General features: G+C 46.4%; 1 protein-coding gene across 1 annotated transcript in view; it reads right to left on the bottom strand.

Moving 5' to 3' along the window:
- The window catches only part of CAPN13 (calpain 13), a 78,425-nt gene that overhangs the window by 34,291 nt on the left and 24,279 nt on the right, over positions 1-19,855 (bottom strand). Inside the window, exons 4-8 of the mRNA XM_035700510.2 lie at positions 16,839-16,917; positions 16,104-16,219; positions 10,698-10,834; positions 5,360-5,534; positions 4,386-4,460 (exon numbers count right to left, since the gene is read on the bottom strand). Of these exons, the coding sequence (XP_035556403.2) occupies positions 4,386-4,460; positions 5,360-5,534; positions 10,698-10,834; positions 16,104-16,219; positions 16,839-16,917 (582 nt within the window). The remainder of the gene's footprint in view (positions 1-4,385; positions 4,461-5,359; positions 5,535-10,697; positions 10,835-16,103; positions 16,220-16,838; positions 16,918-19,855) is intronic.

A 19,855-nucleotide genomic window follows, 5' to 3' on the forward strand; every position in this document is an offset into this window, starting at 1 on the left:
CAGAAAAAGAACCTGTCAGTGCTCTCCAGCAAAAGTCAGCAGAAAGAGAGGATATGAATGCAGCTGCTTTTTACCTCCAAGGACTAATTTAACTTCTGACCTCATTTGGCTGCAGCCAGAAAAAAAAAAAAAAGAAAAAAGAAAAAAAAAATCAATGTCTCTCTGCTGCTTGCATGGAGTTGGAAAGAGGGAGGAGCAAACGGCCCCTCTTTCTGCTTAGCACCTCGAAAGGTGGGCACAGCTTCATCATTCTGGTCCAGCACCTCCTGGCATGCGTGTGAGCTGAGGAGGAATTGCAGATGAATGGCACGCAGTGTTGCTGTGGGCTGCAGAGGGGAGATCTTGACGGGTCCCTGGCCTCCTGCAAGCCCTGTCTCCCCACCAGCATCTCTATTCCACAGACATAGCTGCTTTCCTGCCCGCAGCTCCCTGGGAGCTGTGCTGGGGTCTTCACAGCATGATCTTGAGCAAGGTTATGGAGGACGCTGATCTGAGCAAGAGTGGGACAGCCTGGGCATCCAGACAGCCCAGGTTAGCCCTCCTCCACCTGCACCCCGGAGCTGCCCCGGGCCCCCATTACCCTGCCTCTGCTGGCAAGCAGGTACCTCGATGGCCTGAACTTTTCTTCCTTCTCCAGGCACCTCATCATCACTAGTTCCCAGATACGGAGGCTGGCTCCTTCAGACCATGGAGGCTGGAAGCCAGGACCATTGATAAGTAACAGCAAAACAAACTCAACCCTTTGAACCTACATTCCCAGATCCAGGAGCCCTCAGCCTGGTGAGAGGAATTAAAGCATGGTTGAGTTGTAGCTGCGACACTGATGTGTGCTAAGGCCATCTGTGGAGGCTGCGGCCTTGCAGGGGTGAGGGAAGGGGCCCGCTTGCTCCATGATTCCAGGCCAGAGGCCGTGGAGAAAGCCCTGAGTGTGGTATCACCATCTGGAAAAGAACCCGGTGTGTGGAGGTGGGGCTCGGAGCCCAGCACATTCCATCCTTCAAACCGCCACCCTCACCCCTGCCAGCCAATGTTTACACAACCTTTGTCTTGCACAGGAGGAAACTGAACACCAGAGAGGTTCAGCAACCTTCCCAAGGCCACAAAGTAAATGACAGATGAATAATTGTCATTCCAGTCACTGCCAGTCTCTGAAGCCCAGGCTCTTGAGTTGGGGGTGGGAGTGGAAAAAGGACGCATCTGCTCCAGGGCCCAGCCCCCTCTCAGGTGTGGCCACAAGCTTGACCTCAAATCCCACCCTTGGGGGCACCTGGCCAAGGCCCCTGTCATCACCAGGAGGACATTACCGTGAAGGAGCAACGCAGTCAGACAACAGCCAAAGAACTTGGCTTGGATAACGTTCTTTTCCATTCACTTCTAGATGGCTGGCACCGTAGGGGAAGGTGCTTTAGCTTTTTTAAAAAAGATTTTATTTATTTATTCATGAGAGACACAGAGAGAGGCAGAGACATAGGCAGAGGGAGAGGCAGGCTCCCCACGGGGAGCCTAATACAGGAATCGATCCCAGGACCCCGGGTTCACCACCTAAGCCAAAGGCAGATGCTCAATCCCTGAGCCACCCGGGTGCCCTAGTGTTTTGGCTTTTAATGCTACATAGGAGTGGGGGGGCTCCTGGCACAGACCAGGGTTCCCCAGCCCTCTCCGCCCCACCCTCAGGCACTCCAGGTCTAGCATACAGCATATTTATTAACCGTCAGTGCCTGATGGAACCCACGGAGCAGGGATGTGAGAAATGGTTGCCCGGTGGCCCCAAAAGCTTAATGAGCCACCGTCCGTGCCTAACACAGCCGCGGCTCAGATGAGCACAGGGGGGAGGGACGGCCAGCGAGTGAAGGAGCTAAAAGCAGGGACTAAATGAGGCATGCAGATAAACACTCACCCCCTTGCCCAGGGGAGTCACCGATTGAGCGAGGTGTATAATAAAAAATGCCAATTTCATTTATCTTCCTGTCTGTGTCCCACCCAGAGGAGGATGAGCGGATTAAAAAACACACCGCATGTACGAGCTGGTTTAATCTTAGCCCTTGTGGTCAGTCGTGACCTCCTCTTTCTAGAGGAGAAATCTGTAGCCAAGTCAAGTTCCTGGGCCTTGGCAGAGAGGCTCAGGGGTCACGCTCAAGGCCAAGGTCCCGACTACCTCTGAAAATGTCCACTTGCCTCACTCTCCTGGCTACTCACTGGACACCCTGGCCCTGGTCAGCTCTCTAGAAAGGTGCCCCCAGGGCAAGAGGTGATCCAGGTTATCTAGTCTAGGATGCTACTTCCTCAAATGTATTCTCTTAAATGCTGGTCCTGCAGGCTGTTAATAATTAGTCCCAGGAGAGGTGGCTTCATGGCTCTTGGCAGACCGAAACCAAAGGCTGTCCCGATGTATAAAGGGCCTTTTCCAGGAGTGGCAGAGACACCACGCAGGTACCATGGTTCCTTCATCCTATGCCCAGCCCAGAGAGGATTCATCGATCATAGCTCTTTCCCCAAATCTGGAAGCAGTGCCAGTGTCTTGTCAACACAGTCATCCCAGCAGCACTGCCAAAGATCGAGGTTGGCACACAAGAAAACCTATTTGTTATCCTTAGCCTAGACTTTCCATGTCTGGGACGGGGAGTGGTGGGAAGCAGAGTGTCTGTACGTGGCCTGTGTGATGGTGGTACTGGCTGCCCCCATTGAGAGTTCTGGGATGGGCTTGAGGGAATTCAGGGGAAGAGAGCCTGGGGCTGCTGTGACCAGGAGCTCTCCTGGCCAGGGTTAATCAGGGTGACCTCCTCCTGGCTTCTGGGAAATGTATGTTGAGCTCGTCACATCCACTCATTGAGGGAGGCAGCGGTTCGGTGATGTCATGTCGTCACAGGCCAAAGATGGATGCATTCGGTCACTCAGGCAAGCGCACTCCTCCATGAATCCCACGAGCATTTGAGATGCCTACTCTCCTAGGTACTGTGCAGAGGAAGCATTTTGTTCAGACTTCCTGAAGAAGAGCAGGAAGCAGAAGATATTGACTGTAGTTTGTGGAAAGTTTGCCAAACGCAAAATAGTGGGGCAAGGGGCCTGAGGTCACCGGACAGGAGCCGCGAGAAAGCGTGCCGGAAACAGCACCCGACACTCTGCTTTCTGTGGCTCCTAAGTACCTGTGGAAAATGTGCCCTGGAGCTTGGAACCCTGTGTCTCAGGGCCCAGAGGACATTATTAGACCTGAGGAGTTGTAGGAAATGTAAAGAGATGGGGGCATGTGTGTGGGAAATCATCACGAGGCCAGGAAGCACTGTTACCGCACAGCTATGTGGTAAGCACAGAGGGGGACTGAGGGGACATGGTGTCCCGGCCCAGCCATCCCAAGTAGCTGTGTTAACCCTGGCCTTCCCCTCTCAGGCCTCTGCTTCTCGCTGAACAGAGGAGGCTGGACTTCAGTAGTCTTTTCCAGACCAAATGATACTGCACACAGTAATCATACACACTTTCGTCTACCCCAAGTCCATTGCTGCATCCAGGGGAACCATCGTCCTCCAATAGCTGCCCCCCCTTCTTCCATGGAATAAAGTCTAGCTGTGCAAATGGTGGCCCAGCTAAACAGGATGCTTCCCAGACTCCCTTGGGCCTGGGTGTGGCACATGATTAAGTTTGGACTAATGAGATCTGAGAGGAAATGGTGTGTGTGTTTTCTGGTGGGTGCCTCCTATATGAATGTATGAAGTGTCCCCTGGCTTCCTTTTCTTCCCCTGGCTGAGAGATGAGGGACTTGAAGCAGCTGCCCTGGGCTCCCAGGTAGAAGCCCCATGTTGCAGATGGCAGAGTCACCTATCGACTCTGGATTTACCTGCTTACCTGAGAGAGAAATGAACTTTATCTTAGTTGAGCCCCTGTATTTTGGAGGGCCTTTGTGGTAGCGGTTTAGTTGGTACATAACAAATAAAGCCCTTGGGATGCATGGGTGGCTCAGTGGTTGAGCATCTGCCTTCGGCTCAGGGCGTGATCCCAGGGTCCTGGAATCAAGTCCCACATTGGGCTCCCAGCAGGGAGCCTGCTTCTCTCTCTGCCTATGTCTCTGCCTCTCTCTGTGTGTCTCTCATGAATAAATAAAAAAATCATTAAAAAAAACAAAAAAACTTTCAGGGCTTGCCCCAGTCAATGAGGTAGTTCATTCTTCTTTCTTTTTGGGCCAATCCCACAGTCTGGCTAGACACTCAGCTTGTCTGGGATCCATTGAAGGATAGCACGATCTCTGGTGGGTCCCTGGGGGATAAAGATGCTGGGCACCAGAATTTCTGGATGAATAGAGGGAATGAGGCTGTGTTGGGTTTGCAGAAGGCATTTGATTCTGACTTCTGTTTAGAGAAGCAAGGAAACCAGGGGACAACCCATGGGCACCTTACCCGCTCAGCCCCAGTCACTGTGTAGGCGTGCTGAGTCACCAGGCCGTTCTCCATTCTCCTAGCCTCACCTGTCGGCTTCAGAGGAGGAAAGCAGACCAAGCATTACACATTTCCAGGTTCTCCAGAGAAAGAGAAAAGCACAATTCAATCACAGCAGCTAAGCTGTGGCTGCATGCAAGGCGTCCCACTGACTCACGCCAGAATGGCATATGTTCTTGGAATTCTGTTCTAGAGGGCAGAGTTGGAAGGCTGTCAGGTGGTTGAGGCCCCGGGCACTTCATCCCTCAGGAGACTTACTCCATTACTGACACAACCCCACTGAGTCCTGAAGCCGACCCAGACTGCTTGCTCTTCTGACCCCTTGTCATCAATGACCCATGGCACAAAAAGTGTCTGCTGGACACCCTGTAAGAGTCGGGAACGCTCACCCCCCCCCCATGCTGTGAGCAATTGGGGTTTAAAATGCATATTAATTTTCAGGTGGTGTTTCAGATTAGCGGTGTGTGACTCAAAACCCACGTGTTTACAGAGAACAAGAAAGATCCTCATGGATAGGGAGCTGGCTATCTCAGAATAGACTCCAAAATAATTTGGAGAGTCATCCAAGCTTCTCAAGATGGGACACATTGACTGTGGATGTTGCCTTTAGAGCCAGTGAGACTCAAACGGCTGCCCAGTCCCTCTGGACTCCACTGCACCAAGCCACACGGCAGTGATAGGAAAAGGCATGTGAACCCAGCTCAGCCACTTACTGGCTGTGAGATGGGGAGCATTTCCCTTAGCCTCTCTGAGCCCATTTCCTATTCTGGAAGTGAATTCTGCAACCCCTATATCAGAAGGAGGGCTGCTGTGAGGATGACATGAGGCACGGCACCAGCGCTCTGTGGCCCCTTACTAGCCAAACGGGCCTTTGGCTTAGATATTCTTGGGTGAGGAAAGACTTGACCCAGCATGAAGAGTCTACACTCACTCACATCAGCCAGGGTGCCACAGGCCATCAGGGAGCCTGTCTTGACCGCTGTCTTCACCATCATCACCAGGTCAGAAGGAATGGAGTTCGGGTTGATGCTGGTGACCACCCCTCCGGTGAGGTCCACCAGGGCATCAGGAAGGAAACCGTAGTGCAGGTTGACATAGGACCCATGAAACCTGGCAGGGGGAAAGACATATCAACCCGAGGCGCTTCTGTGAGATGCTCCAGGAAGGGAGTTTGTACAGCTGACATCTGCGTATGGCCCAGGGAAGGGCTCTCTAATATACCCCTGAACTATGGCCACCCGCCTTCTATTGGCCTGGGTAAAGGTTCCAGTGAAGTGCCACTGTCCTTCCCCTGGTCTCCTGGGGCTGGGCAGCCCCACGAGCAGCAGTGTCGTGCAGAGGTTAGGAGTGCTGGAGCCCCAGGCCAGGGATCGAATCCCAACCTCTCCGCATATTTAGCTGCTTGACCTTGGACAAGTTACTTAACCTGGCACGTGGCAAACTCTTAATAAACATTGGGCATTATGATGATGAATATCCACTTTTCCTATTCAGTTTAACAATAGTGATACGTGTTGTCTGAGGGGTATGGAGTGTTCAAAGATGGACAAGACCCTGCCCCTGCCCTCCAAGAGCTCACTCAGCCAACAGCCCTGGTGCCTGCTGTGGCCACAAGCAGCCTTTGTTCTCATGCAGTGCAAAGCATGCTCCAGAATTCCCACTCCCAGGACCAACTCACTCATCCCAGGATCATCGGGGAGGCTAGCTGACTTTACTGAAGGTAACACAAGTGAGGACAAGTCTTATCCAACACGTTCTCAAAGCAAAACCACATGGAACCTAAAGCTCCTCTCCCCACTCTTGTGTGGGTTTTCTGCCCCTGCTTGGGTTTATTGTCCCATTTCACCTTTTCCCCATCCTCCCCAAATCTGAGCAGCCCAGTCATTCACTAGGGAGGTCGGAAGATTCCAGATTCAAGAGCCAAACCACTCCAGTTCAACTCCTGGTTTCCCCTCTCATGAGTTCTCATTCTGGGCAGGAGGCTGAGATTTTCTAAGGCTCCCTTTGGTCAGCTGGAGAAGGGGCATGGGACAGCCCTGGCCTCAAAGGGCCCTTGTGACACTTGTGCCAGTTCTGGCATGTGTGGCACGTAGAAAGCGTTGGCTTGCAGAGGGTGTGCTCGCTACTGTCACTATCAGACACAGCAAGGCCATGCTGCCCCACTTCTACACCCCCCCCCCCCCCCGCACTTGTCACTCCTTCCCAATAGCACTCTGCCACGGGGACACTCTCCTTAGAATGACTCATCTAGTTTCTTAGTAGCCCTTGGGGGTCGAGATATTTGCTGTGAGAGGGTGTGGATCATCTTGGAACAGGGAAGAAGTGCCTGAGGGTCCAGGGAGGGCCCTGGGAGGGGCACACCTCTGAGCTGAGTTTATCCTGGTAAGGACAGTGGGACAGGCCTTCCAGGGAGGAAGAACCCTCAGGGTCGGAAGAGCACGGTGGAATGGAGCCTCTGTTGGTGCTCCTGGGAGACAGGCCACGTTGACCACTGAAGCAGGGCCAGACAGCGGCAGATTTGTTTTGAGAACTTGAATTCCTATCAATGGGGTGAACTGGAAAGGCTCCCAGGGAACCCTCAAATACAGACAGGGCTAAGCCATAAAACACATAGAGCCTCTGAGGCCCAGTGGCCCGGTGGGGAGAAGACTTTGCCTCCTGGTGTTAAAGCTGTCCAGTGGGAGTCTTCCTCACCACTGCCCCAGGACACTCCACCGGGGGTGGGGGGGACGACAGGACTTCTCACCTGTCCCTCCTGGGAAGCCGAGGCCACACCCCTCACAGGCCATTGGCAGTTGGGAAGCTCTGACCATGGCTTGCTTTCTGGTAATGCAAATTAGGGTGGGGGTCTGGGCCTAAGCTCCTCCCTACTGCTCCTCTAGGGGGCCTGCAACCCTCCCTTCTGGGTCTTTCACCTGGGAACAGCGAGGTAGACTGGGTAGTCTTGTGGGGTCCTCCAGATACCCCTTTTCTTACCATATTCCTACCTCTGTCACTCTCTCCTCCTGGCCCCCACCCAGAAGTCACATAAATTCACTTCAGCAAATACATGTCAAACAGCCCCTCAAAGCAAGATAACGTCCCAGGCACAAATGCCAAGGGTGGCTTAAAAGTCCTTTATAAAAGAAGGCTAAGCAAACGCGGGCCATTCTACAGAAACTGCCATGTGATAGATTGATCTGTTTGTTATAAAACTCATTCTAAATCTTACTTTTCTGTCTCTCCCTCTCCCTGACCTGGGGTTATGGCTGGTACTAGACTCTTATCTCTGGGCTATTTACTTAGTCTAAAGCAAAGCTTGCCTTGGATAATGGTCATGCTCATTTGGTTTTGAATGCCTGACTTTTGATTTCCCATATGTATTCTGGCTCCAGTCCTAGATTAGGTAGGGCTTTGCTGAGGGTCCTGGATGTTCACAAGACTGGGGTTCTGGAACTCATCCTAGAGCTCACCAGTATGACCTCTCACACTGCCACAGTCCCTTCTTGGTGATGCACTCAGGGGCCCTCCCTGGCTGTAGACAGGGCTGCACCAGAACCCTTCCAGAAAAGCACTGTCCTGTCCTGGCACTTCAGACCCACTGCCTCAGTGTCTAGGGGCCTCGTCTGATGTCTTGCACTCACGCCCCCCTGCATTTGCCACAGAGACACCCAGTGCATGGGGAAGGCCGGCAGCCCCCCCGCCCCAATGCCCACAAAGCCTGTCTCAGCAGCAGCTGGGTATTTTGACAAGGAGCTATCTCTCTGCTTCTCAAACACGAGCTCACAAATCCTGCTGATGCTCTAGGAACATGGCAACTATTCTTAGCCCCCTTTGCTGACAGGAAACAGAAAAGGAAGGAGAGATAGCGAGAGTGATGTTCACCACACCTGTCACTACACCTTGTCACCTGGGCCCAGGAATTCAGAGCGTGCCTTATTCTCATTTCTGTGCTTTAGCCTCATTTGTGGGAAATGTCTATCTGCCCAGCAATGCTAGAAAAGAGGAAAGAATTCAGACATCTATATCAAAATCAAAAAGAATGCTAAAATGCTGGGATTCTTAACTATCCAGATTCCATACAGGATGATAGGCAACCTAGCAGATTTTGTCCTGAGATCTCCTATTTTATGAACTCTGGGGAAAAAAACCCTGCCAGTATAGATCTGACTGACTCAACCAATTCATTTCCACACTCCCCAGTTGCAAAGACAGTTGAAAGTTTGGAGGGCAGAGGCTCACTGGCCTACATTCTTGCTGGGGAAGGAGGATCATCTCCTCTGGATGGATGAATTCTTCATGTTTTTGCTGTGGTCATTATGTGCCAGACACTGAGTTCCAAAGAGGCAAAAAGACAAATCTTTTTCCTACAGAACTGACAAGTACCAAGGGATGATGGAAAAGCCCAAGACAAGGGGAACGGTTCTCATCCCTGCTTGGCCTTGACCACCACGTGACCTTGGACTACTCATTTCAGCTCTCGGCATATTAGCTTCTTCATCTTTCAAAGGAAGACATAGAGCACGAGGCTGACAGAGGTCCCTTCCAGCCCTCATAGCTCTAATTCTATTGCATTCACTCCACCTTCTGTGATTCCTTCTTTGGATGGAGGGGAAAGCTTTTAAACAGCTTACTTGTTTGAAACATTTTAGCCTCCACTAGATTTCTGTAGGCAGTGGGATGTGGATTCTGGGCCCAGTCTCCCATTTCCTTTTAAAGCTGAATGATTGCTTTAGGTCGACTCTTAACAAAATGGGGTCAAAGTCATCATTTCATTCCACAAGGTTTCTAATTCTCCAAGTGAACTGGCATCCTCCCCCTTTCACAGAAGGAAAAAAAAAAAAAAAAAACGAAGCCCTGAAGTTGTGAGAGCTGAATCCATACTGGAAAGAAATGGCAGTGTTTGGGTAAGTAGCTTAGAAGCAAATTAACCTCCCCGAACATATGGATCAGTTCAACAACCTTGGCTGTTATCTGGGGTTCCTTCTCAAATGCTAATGAACAGCTCTTTTTGACACTGGAAATGAGCAACAGCTTTAGTTTTCTACAAATAATCTCAAAAGAAAGAGTGCAAAAAAGAAAAAAGAAATAAAAAAAGAGCTCTTGAGAAAACATGGCTGTTTAGAATGTGACCTCTGCAAGAACAGGGACTGGGGTGGTCTGTGTGGTTGTTAGCAACCTCAAGGCCCAGAACTGGACTTCAGTCTTACTAAATGATGTCCCTGGGTCAAATCACTGAAAACCCCAGTAGATTCAAGCTAGTCACTACTGTCACATGACTATTTAGAGCCTTGGTTTCCCAATATGTAAAATGCTGTTAGTGATCTTCGGAGAATCTAATTTGGTGACATTCCACTAATTTATTTTCCCCTGAAAGGGATGGTCCTTTTGTCTCTTAGCATTGATTTCTATCTCTGATGTGTCCCTCACCTATGTAGGTCTCTATGAGAGTGACCTCTTCCACATAACACATACTCTTGCTAACACCCACTTAAGCCAATCTCAGAGTCTTTATCCCAGTGCCAAGCACAATGGTGGGCTTATGTTTAAATGCTTGATACACATCTTCTGAATAGATGGAACTCAAAGTGTTTAAGTAAAACATATGAATTAGAGTGTTTATTAAGTTCTTGAGCTTGTTAACACTAGAAGGTAGTCCTTGAAGCATGGTGCTTAGACCATATAATAACCAGAACTCTTGCCCTGCCCCCCAACACAGATGCCATCTTATAATAGCCATACAGAAGCCCCTACTGCTCGACCTCACTTTGAGTTGTCCTGCCCCTAGATCTTTGCTTGAATCATTCCCATGGTTGGGAATAACTATCCAACATATCACCTTTCTTCTTGCTGAAATTCTAGCCATCCTTCAAGGCCTCACCGAATGCTATGTCCTCTATATAGCCTCACCCTGACTCTCTGTGAGTCAGAAAATCAAGAATGTTTTGTCTCTATGTCCTCTCATCAGACTTTGTCCACTGGTCATAATATTATGTTTTATTTGGGCTCTTCTCCTAGCCCTTGCAATAGTAGTATTATTAGTATATACCTCTATTCAGTCCTGCCCTGCCCACAGCTTGTCATATGCTTCTGGGTTCCTCCTGTGGCCCCAACATAGCTTTGCATACAGTGATTGTTTATGGAGGATGCCCAGCCGATGCTGCCAGGGCATCGCTTACATGCAGAGCTGCCAAAAATCCTGGGACTGACTGCTGTAGAGCATCCATCAGGGCAAGCAGCTGGGCAGGCAAGGCCAGCATTGAGGCCCCGGGCAGAGGGGTAGGCCACTCTTACTTGGCATAAGCTTTCTCCAGCAGGCAGGGCCAAAACTCTTGGTTGTTCTTGCGAGGGTGCACAAAGAGACACTCCTTATTCAGGACAGGTAGGCGATCATCAACCACCACTTCCACCCACTGGCCGCACTGCCAGAACTAGAAGAGAGGTGAATATACGCCTTAGTAGAGGTAGGGCAGAAGGCGAGCTTCTGGATCCCCAACCCATGCCAAATGATACCCACTGGCGTGACATGACCTTCCCAATGAAACAACAAACTATTCAGAACAAAATCCCAGCCCAGGTCAGGGGTCAGTTGACAGGGGCCTTCCATGTCAACTGCACTGGACAGATGAGTCATAGATCAAGTGAGTCAAAGAAAATACAGGCTGGCATGAAAGAGACTTGGGTTTTCGTTCAAATTTGCTACTAACTCTGACCTCACTTTGGCAAGTCCTCTAAGAGATTCAGACACACATAAGGCCTTCCGGGTATGTCTTGTGCACAAAATGGCAATAGAAGAAACAGATGCTGAATGATAAGGAGAAGGGTAGATACAGAGTGTGCTATAATGGGGGGACAGGAGAGACTATTGGGAGCCAAATGTTTGAGGGAGGAGGCAGGATTTAAGCGGGTGGCATGGAGGTAGGAAAGCCATCCCAGATGGCAGGGAGAGTGGGCAAAGGCCTAGGGTCCAAATGATGAGGATTGCTCGGGAAGATTGAGCAGTGACAGCCTCACTCAGGCCTCATCAGCTCATGTGAAGCTGGCTCTGCCATCAGAGCAGCAGAAATGAAGCTGGTTGGCACCACTACCGCTAAGAGCACAAATGAACCAGATGTTCCTCTCCAAAACAGACTGCTTTAATCTTCGGTGTTCAACTCTTAATGGTTCACCCGGGGACATCACCAAATGAGGAAAATTCATAACAAAGCCAGCCTTTTGGAGTTTCTTTGCTGGTCTCCCCTATGCTGGATAAGGGATAAGCAGCAGGGCTTCCAGCTTCAGGCCTAAACCTTAATGAAGGAAAGCTTCTGACAGGTGGGCTTGGAGTAAAGCTGGGTGGATGTGATCTATCATCTATTTGGCAGTGATGGGAAGCCATCCACATGGCCTCTTCCACAGCTGGATATCCCAGATGTTGGGTTGTTTCATCCAGCTGAGAACACACTTTCTAAGTAGAGATGGAGACCAAGACAGAGATGTCAGTGGAGACAAAGCAAAGAAGATATTTTCATGGTCATTAATGAGCTCTGTGTACTTCAGCTGGTTCTGGCACAGCTGTGGATTTGAGTCCTTATTGCAATAAAATGTGTAGACAGTTGAGGTTAAGAGCCAACAGGGGTATACTAGAAGGGAGGTCTAGTTTTCTTTGGGAAGGTTTGATGCCCCAAGGAGAACTAAAAGTGGGGTACTGGAAAAATAGCCCGATCTGGATTTGGGATTTAGCTAGATAGCAAAGTGTGGTAGATAGTGGCCAGTCACTGGTACTGTGCTTGAGTCCTGGTTTTGCCTTTGGTTATCTGAACAACAGATATTGGGTAAGACATTGAATTCTCTGTGTCTTAGGTTCCTCATCTGTCAAATGGTGATAAAAAATTCCTCAGAGGGCTGTGATTAGGGTCAAATGAGATTGTGAAAGTGAGATCCATTTTGAAAGTAGAAACTATTTTTCAATAGCTTCTTTGTTCAGAACCTAGGATAATGCCTGGTGGAGGAGACTATCAGGAATGAGAGTCCTGACTTGAATGAGCTCTTGTGGTTGGTTTCCACTTAGAAGTTACCTTCACCCCAATATTTCCACATGAGTAATGCTGACCAAACTCGCTATCCTTATACAAAGGGAACACCAGATAAGATCATTGTTTCCAGAATAAGATCAAGAATGAGGCCACCAATCTGCATTTCCTGATTTATCCCACTCAGTGAGGAGGGCTGGCATCAAATAATGAGTAGACCCTCCAAAAAGAATGCTGGTACCATTTTGTCAGCACTCAAGTGTCTGAGGGAAGCCAGAAGCATTTTGGTAAAGCAGCCACATTGCCTGGGCACTAGGTTCTTTCCAGAGAACAGTGCCCAAGCTTAGAGTGATAAAAACAGATGTACAGAAGTCAACACCTCAGCTCTTTCTGGAGAACTGTGGAACTTTCTCGCCATCCAGAAGGGCAGACAGTGTCCTGCCTGGGCCTCAATTTCTCCTAACCACATGTTACAGTCTGAGTTGAGCTCATACAGTAAACCTTGCATCTTCTAGCTCACTCCTTGGTCAGAGCCTTGGACCACCAGCATTAACAACCCCTGGAAACTTGTTAGAAGATATAGTATGCAAATAGTTAGACTTCAGGAAGAAAGAAAAAAAAAATAAAGGACACTCAGAAATAATGAAGGGAAATTTAGCTGAGCAGAAAAGGGAGACAGGTCCTCAGAATGAAAGGGCTCACTGAATTCCAGACAAGATTAATTTCAAAAAGGCACACATCTGGACGTATTTCAGAGAAATTTCTGAACACCAAGGAGAGAGAGTACCTCTCATAAACTTGCAGTTTGAAAGAACATGTTGCAAACAAAGTCAAGAGCATAGATTAGCACTGGATTTTTCTTCTGCAATATTGGAAGCTATGAGACAAAGGAATAATGTTTATTATTTACTTGAGGAAAGGGAATGTGATCCAAGAATCCCAAACCCAACTGATACATTGTTCTTAAGTAAGAACAAATGAAAAACACTCATGTGATGGGGCGGGGGGCGGGGGGTGGGGAGGGATTATTCAAGGAACTACATACCTAATGAGGATGGAATTAGAACAAAAATCTTAAGGGGAAATGAAGGGTAAAAGAAACAATGGTGGGCAGTGAGGTTTTTGTTTGTTTGTTTGTTTTAGTGAGTTTCAAATATGCTTTGTACAAGAAACACAGTGAAAATGAAATTGATAAGGAAAGCATGAATAAAGATGTAACAGGAAAATGTAAATGGCAGGAAGCTGAAGTAGCAATACAAACAGTCAGATAAAGCCCAACACATTAAATAAAACAAAGAGGGATGCTGTGTGAACTTAATTCCAACAAACAGATAGCAAGAACATAAACCTTTGGGTACCCACAGAATATAAAAGGAAAAGTTTAAAGCTGGAACATCTGAAAACATAAGGGGAACCCTCCAAGGTATAACTTTGGGGAAGAACTTCAATTCACCTCTTTTAGAATTTGATAAATCAAGCAGATAAAAAATAAGCCAAGATTAAAAAGTTAATTGCAGATACAACAATCTATAAATCAGAAAGCTGGATTTCTTATGTAAAACTTTTGCCCATTGGATATTCTCATATGTCCATGAAGCATTTGCAAAAACTATTGTAGACTTGGTCATAAATAAAACTTTAATGATTCCTGAAAATGTAGAGCTTTTATTAATATATTCTCTACAATCAAAACTTAAAATATATTATCTTAAAACTAATGCAAGACATTTTATCAAAACCTATAGGTATAGATAAGATTTCAGAGGAATATTTATAGTCTTAAAGGCTTTTACTATTAAACAAAAAAGACAGCAAAGTGAACAGTTTCAGAAAACAAAAAATAAAATTAACAGAGAAACAGGAATTAATAAAAATAAATTTAAGTTATATAGAAAATAAAACCTCAAAGAAAAATAGAAGAATGAAAATCAAAAGTTGATTTGTTCAAAAGCTAATAAATAGATTGGTTTGGCTAAGAAAACCTGGTTAAAGATGAAAAGGAAAAACAAGAACATAGCACAAGGATTGATAAAGTGGATTTAACTATTGATTAAAAGAAATTAAATGAATTTTCAGAGAATCAAATAAACAACTCTTTGGGCAATAAATTTGAAACCATAGAAGAGAGAGTTGGTTTTCCTGGCAAAACATAAATTTCAAGAATTAACTCCAGAAGAAATAAGAGACACAAGCATTTCGATAATTATTGGACTTACTAGAAGAGTTAAAGAAATCAGGTTGAAAAAGGAAGTAGTTCCAGATGACTTAACTATTGTTTAGTTTACTTTCAAGGAACAGATAAGCAATGATTAACAACCATTGTTCAAATTATTTCAGATGGAGATATGTAAAACTCAACAGGTTCATTTTAAAAAGCCAGCATAATTCCAACATGGCAGAAATAACTAGAATTCAATTCTATATATAATATCAATGCAAAAATCCTAATAAAATTTTTATCAAATTGAATCTCACAGTGCATCAAAAAAAAAAATGGCACAGGAGAATACATCACTAAAATCAGGAAAAGGCAGGACTTTGCTCTTGTCACTCTTATTCAAGATTGTGACCTTCTAACTAATGCAACAAAGAGCATAGTAAGTACTAGAAATATTAAAAGTAGAGACAAAATTAATTATCTTTATTTGCAGAGAATATTTGTTAACTAAAAACGCAGACTCTACTCAAGAAAAAAAATAGAGCTAATCAAGGAATTTGGTAAGGTGTCTAGATATAATTTAATATATAATAAAGGTGGCTTTCGTCTTGTCAGCAACATCTAGTTGGAAATGAGGGGGAGGGACACCTGGGTGGCTCAGCGGTTGAGTGTCTGCCTTGGCTCAGGGCATGATCCTGGGATCTGGAATCAAGTATCACATTGACCTCCTTGCAGGGAACCTGCTTCTCCCTCTGCGTGTATATCTGCCTCTCTCTCTGTCTCTCATGAATAAATAAAATCTTAAAAAAAATAAAGAAATGAGGAAAATCTCATTCATATTAGCTACAAAATTGTAAAATATTTGAGAATACATTTAACGAGAAGGGTGTCACACCAATATGGAAACATAACTATAACATTTTATTGAAGGGCATAAAAACATTTTATTTAAGTTCTGAATAGAAAGATATACCATGTTTCTGGAAAGGAATAATTAAAATAATAAAAGTGTGATGTTTCCAAATTAATACATAAATTTAATTCTGCTTCACTCTGTATCACAGTGGCTTTTCCTTTTAATTAGACAAAATGATTTTAATATTCTCATGGAAAAATAAATGCAAGGATTACCAAGATATTTTTGAGGAAATAATGAATAATGAAGGAAAACTTACTCTACCAGATGTTGCAACTGACTCTACAGTTACTGTAATTAAAATAGCAAGATATGGCACAGGAATCAACACAGACAAAAGCTCAATGATGTATAGGGTTCTTGATTAATGACTTCTTTTTTTGCAAATTGTTTCTGCCATTTCTTTTTATTTACATGAAAACATTTTAACTCTCATGTTTCCTATGCAGTGTCCAATATTGAGCTCAAATCCTTTTATAGAGATATGCAAAGTAACTAACACATAGGTGACTCTTCCATCTTAGGCTAGCAGACCATGAGGCTATTGAAGACACTGGCCCCCCGGCTCTCTCATAGGATCCATCCACATGAGGAGCATCCTACAGTGCACATACCCGGAAACGGAAAATCCCCGCATACTGGTGTGAAAAGCTTTGGTCCATCAGGATCTTCTGTAGTTGCTGTAGGTTCTGTGTCAAGGAGCCCAGTGCTGCCAGGAACCAGCAATCTCCTGTGAGGGGATGTAAGCCATGAGAGGTCTACTGGTCACTTCTGGAAGCCCCACTCCACCCACATGTTGTCACCAGAATCCATATGCCTTCTTCTGAATAACACGGTTTTTTGTTGTTGTTGTTTTGTTTTTTTCTGGCTGAGAGGTGAGAACTGGGGAAGGATTCACTAGGGCCAGTTCCAAGCAATACTGAGGAGCTGGTTGTGATAGGGTTAGTGGTGTGGGGGGTGTCAGGGGCAGTAGTGATAAGGTTGGTGGTGATAGGGGCTTTGGGGGTTGGGTTGGCTGTGATGAAGGTGAAGGAGGCTCAGGAGATGGCAATGGCAATGGTGAAGGATGTCAAGAGAGCCCCAGCCAGGCTTCGGCAGGGCTGGTAGGCCAAACTGCCTCTGATTCTCATGTTGCCAGAGGTGCCCAGAGCTGAAGTTACAGGAAATTTTGTTGCCAGTGTGAATAGTCTGTCCACAGCAGCACCAGGGATGCCGACCTTGCCTCCTCAGAAGCTGGGGTAGAACTCTGGGGTCTGGGTGGGCACCACTGTCTGACCCTCCCTACCTGAAGGCTGACTTCAGGCAGCCTGCCTATTCCAGGGCCAGGAGGAAAGATGTTGAGTCCTTACCGGCCTTTCCTTGTTGGATGTCAAATCTGCTTGCACCTTCCAGGATGAAGTGAGGCTCTGATTTACCCTCTAATATATCCTTAGGCAAGAGGGAGAAAAGCCATGAGCATCTTTCATTCCTATGTCCCCATGTGGTACCCAAGACATCACTCACTTTGTCTTTGAGGGGTAGAGGTTAATTCTTAAATAGGTACTTAAAATCTGAGTTAGCAAAGTTGCCCTCGTTTTTCAGGTTTGATTGCTATCAGGAAGGCAGGTGCCAAAGGGGTGTATATGTAACTGACAAGACAGGCAATAAATACATAAGCAAATGCATAAAGAGATAAACATAAATAAGGACTTGGGATCCTCACATCTAATAGCCATCCCAGTCCCAACAAGTAGTGTTTCAGTAACAGGCTATAGACAACCAAAAGAAGAGAGTCATTTATTAGAGGACACTTTGATAAGCATAATAAAGCTTTCCTTGTGAAATGCTCTCTCTCAAAAGTCAGTATAAGGAGATCCCTGGGTGGCTCAGCGGTTTAGTGCCTGCCTTCGGCCCACGTGTGATCCTGGAGACCCGAGATTGAGTCCCACATCGGGCTCCCTCTGTGGAGCCTGCTCCTCCCTCCGCCTGTGTCTCTGCCTCTCTCTCTCTCTGTCTCTCATGAATAAATTTAAAAAAAAAAATCTAAAAAAAAAGTCAGTATAGGCATTCTGGGCTCCAGTTTCAAATCCAGCCACAGGCTGTACAGGATGCAAGATGTGTTACTCAGACCTTCACCCACTCCCTGGCTAACTCACAGACTGATTCTGGAAGACCCCTTGTCTTGGGTGCTACCTCAGTCCTGCCTCAAACTCCAACACATAGAGTTCCTGTCCGTCATAGAAAGGGGTTCACTAGAATTCTGCAGGGCTACAATGTCTGGGGAGAGTGTGGGGAACTCTCAGCAGATACAAGGATTGTGAGAGCTCCTGAGGGGGCTCACCTCCTGGGTCAAGGGTCCCCAGGTACTCCCCAGCTTTCCCCTACTGCAAGTCCATAGGATTGTCCTCAGCACCCTCTCTGCCTGGCTCTTCCTGCATTTCCACTGCATAAATTTGCATTTGCATACTTTGGTAATTGTTCCTGTATCCTTTCTTTTCCCAATGACAAATAAGTCCCCAGAGAACAGGGCCACAAAGTGGAAATAGATTTATTTGCTCAACAGCCTGTGAATATACAGAGTCCTGTGCCTTGAGGGACCTTCATAAACTGCCACTTTCCTGGTGGAGACGCCAAGAGGCAAACAAAGGTGTGCATGTCTGCAAACACCTCAGCCCAGCTTGCTCTGGAGGGGTAGTCGCCTCACTAAGCCTGCTCCCACTGCCTTCTCTACAAATAGCTGGCCTCTCATATGTGCCAGGAGAGGTGCACATAGGCCCAGATCCTCCCCAGGGTGGGGGGGAGGTAGGGGGGAGGCGCCAAGGTGGCCCACCAGGTACCCATATCTGGGATCCAAGCCCAGTCCACCCAATACCCATGTATGGGCAGACACAGGGACCTCCCCAAACACAAGTGAGCAGGACAGAACTCTGCAGGACCACTCTCCCCACTCAAAATAATCTGGGGACACTTCACTAGCTGTCCCTAGCCCTTTCTACTACAAAAAGGAAGTGAAGGTCTCACTGGGTTTGTTATCAGTGAGCTGATGCTTAAATTCTCCACTGGAGGGAAATACAGAGTAAAGACCAGTGGCCTTGGGACTGGGAACAAAGACAGCTCTGCTCAGCTTCCCTGACCCACCTGCGGGTCCCCAGCTCTCCTCTGCTGTTTGTTCCTGGTTTCCCTGAAGTGACTGGCAGGGGGGGAGTGGGTGTGCTGAGAGGCATCCACACAGACCTGGTGTGGCATCCTGCTGTGCATTCTCCCCACATGACTTTCCTGGGCTTCAGTTTCCTCATGTGCAAAATGGAGATGCCAGTGATAAAGCGTTCTAGGTGCTGGTTGCCTTGCTGGGGTCCAGGGGCTTTATTTGCCCATGGTCTCCCACTAGCCTTGCAAAGCAGGAGTCTTTCCATTTTACAAATGAGGAAGGATGTGAATACTTAGCAGAGCATCAGACGAGGTACATGGTCAATAAATATTGATTCCCTTCTTCTGTAATATTTGCAAAATTAAAAAGGCCACACTCAGACAAACCCAGAGCTTCAAATGCATTCATTATTAAACATGATAGAATAAAAACATGAATTAAACAGTCAACTCATAGATGTTAGAAAGACAAAAAGAGCTGCAAATATAGACAGGAAAAAAATGATAAAAGAGGACAATTAGTGAATTCTAAAATAGAAAAACAGCAAGATCAATAAAGCAAATAACTCATTCCATTTGGGGGAGAATGTTTACATAGACCCAACCTTTGGCAAATATGGGAAAGAAGCCCAACTAAAATTAGAAATATAAACGAGGTTTTATAGAAGATCATAGGGGAAGAGAGGGAAAAATAAAACAAGATGAAATTAGAGAGACAACATAAGAGACTCATGGGGAAAAAACTGAGTTGTTGGAAGGGAGGGGAGGTTGGAGTTACTGGGTGATGGGCATTAAGGAGGGCATGTGATGGAATGAGCACTGGTATTATATAAGACTGACGAATCACTGAACTTTACCTCTGAAACTAATAATAGATTATATGTTAATTGAATTTAAATTTTAAAAATATGGAAAAACAAAAAATGTGGTTTTAGCAATATAAAAACATGATGTAAAATTCTATAGTAATCAATTAAAAATAGTGATGATTTTCTGACTAAAATTAACATGACCCAAAATGAGTCATTAGTAAACAAACTGTAAAAAAGAAAAAAAAATCAATAACCTTGCCATTTTGTATTTTCAAATGATCAAAGAATATCTCCCTAACAGCTTTGTAAAGGCTTCTAAGGACACATGATTTCCCGTGGAGTTCTCTCAAATTTTGCAGAGAATGGACAATTCCTGTGTCATTTACAGCTTCAGACGAAGGGAGGAAGGGAGGCCTTGCTACCATTTA

The sequence above is a fragment of the Canis lupus genome, chromosome 17, assembly GCF_003254725.2.
Source record: "Canis lupus dingo isolate Sandy chromosome 17, ASM325472v2, whole genome shotgun sequence".
Taxonomy (NCBI): Eukaryota; Metazoa; Chordata; class Mammalia; order Carnivora; family Canidae; genus Canis; species Canis lupus.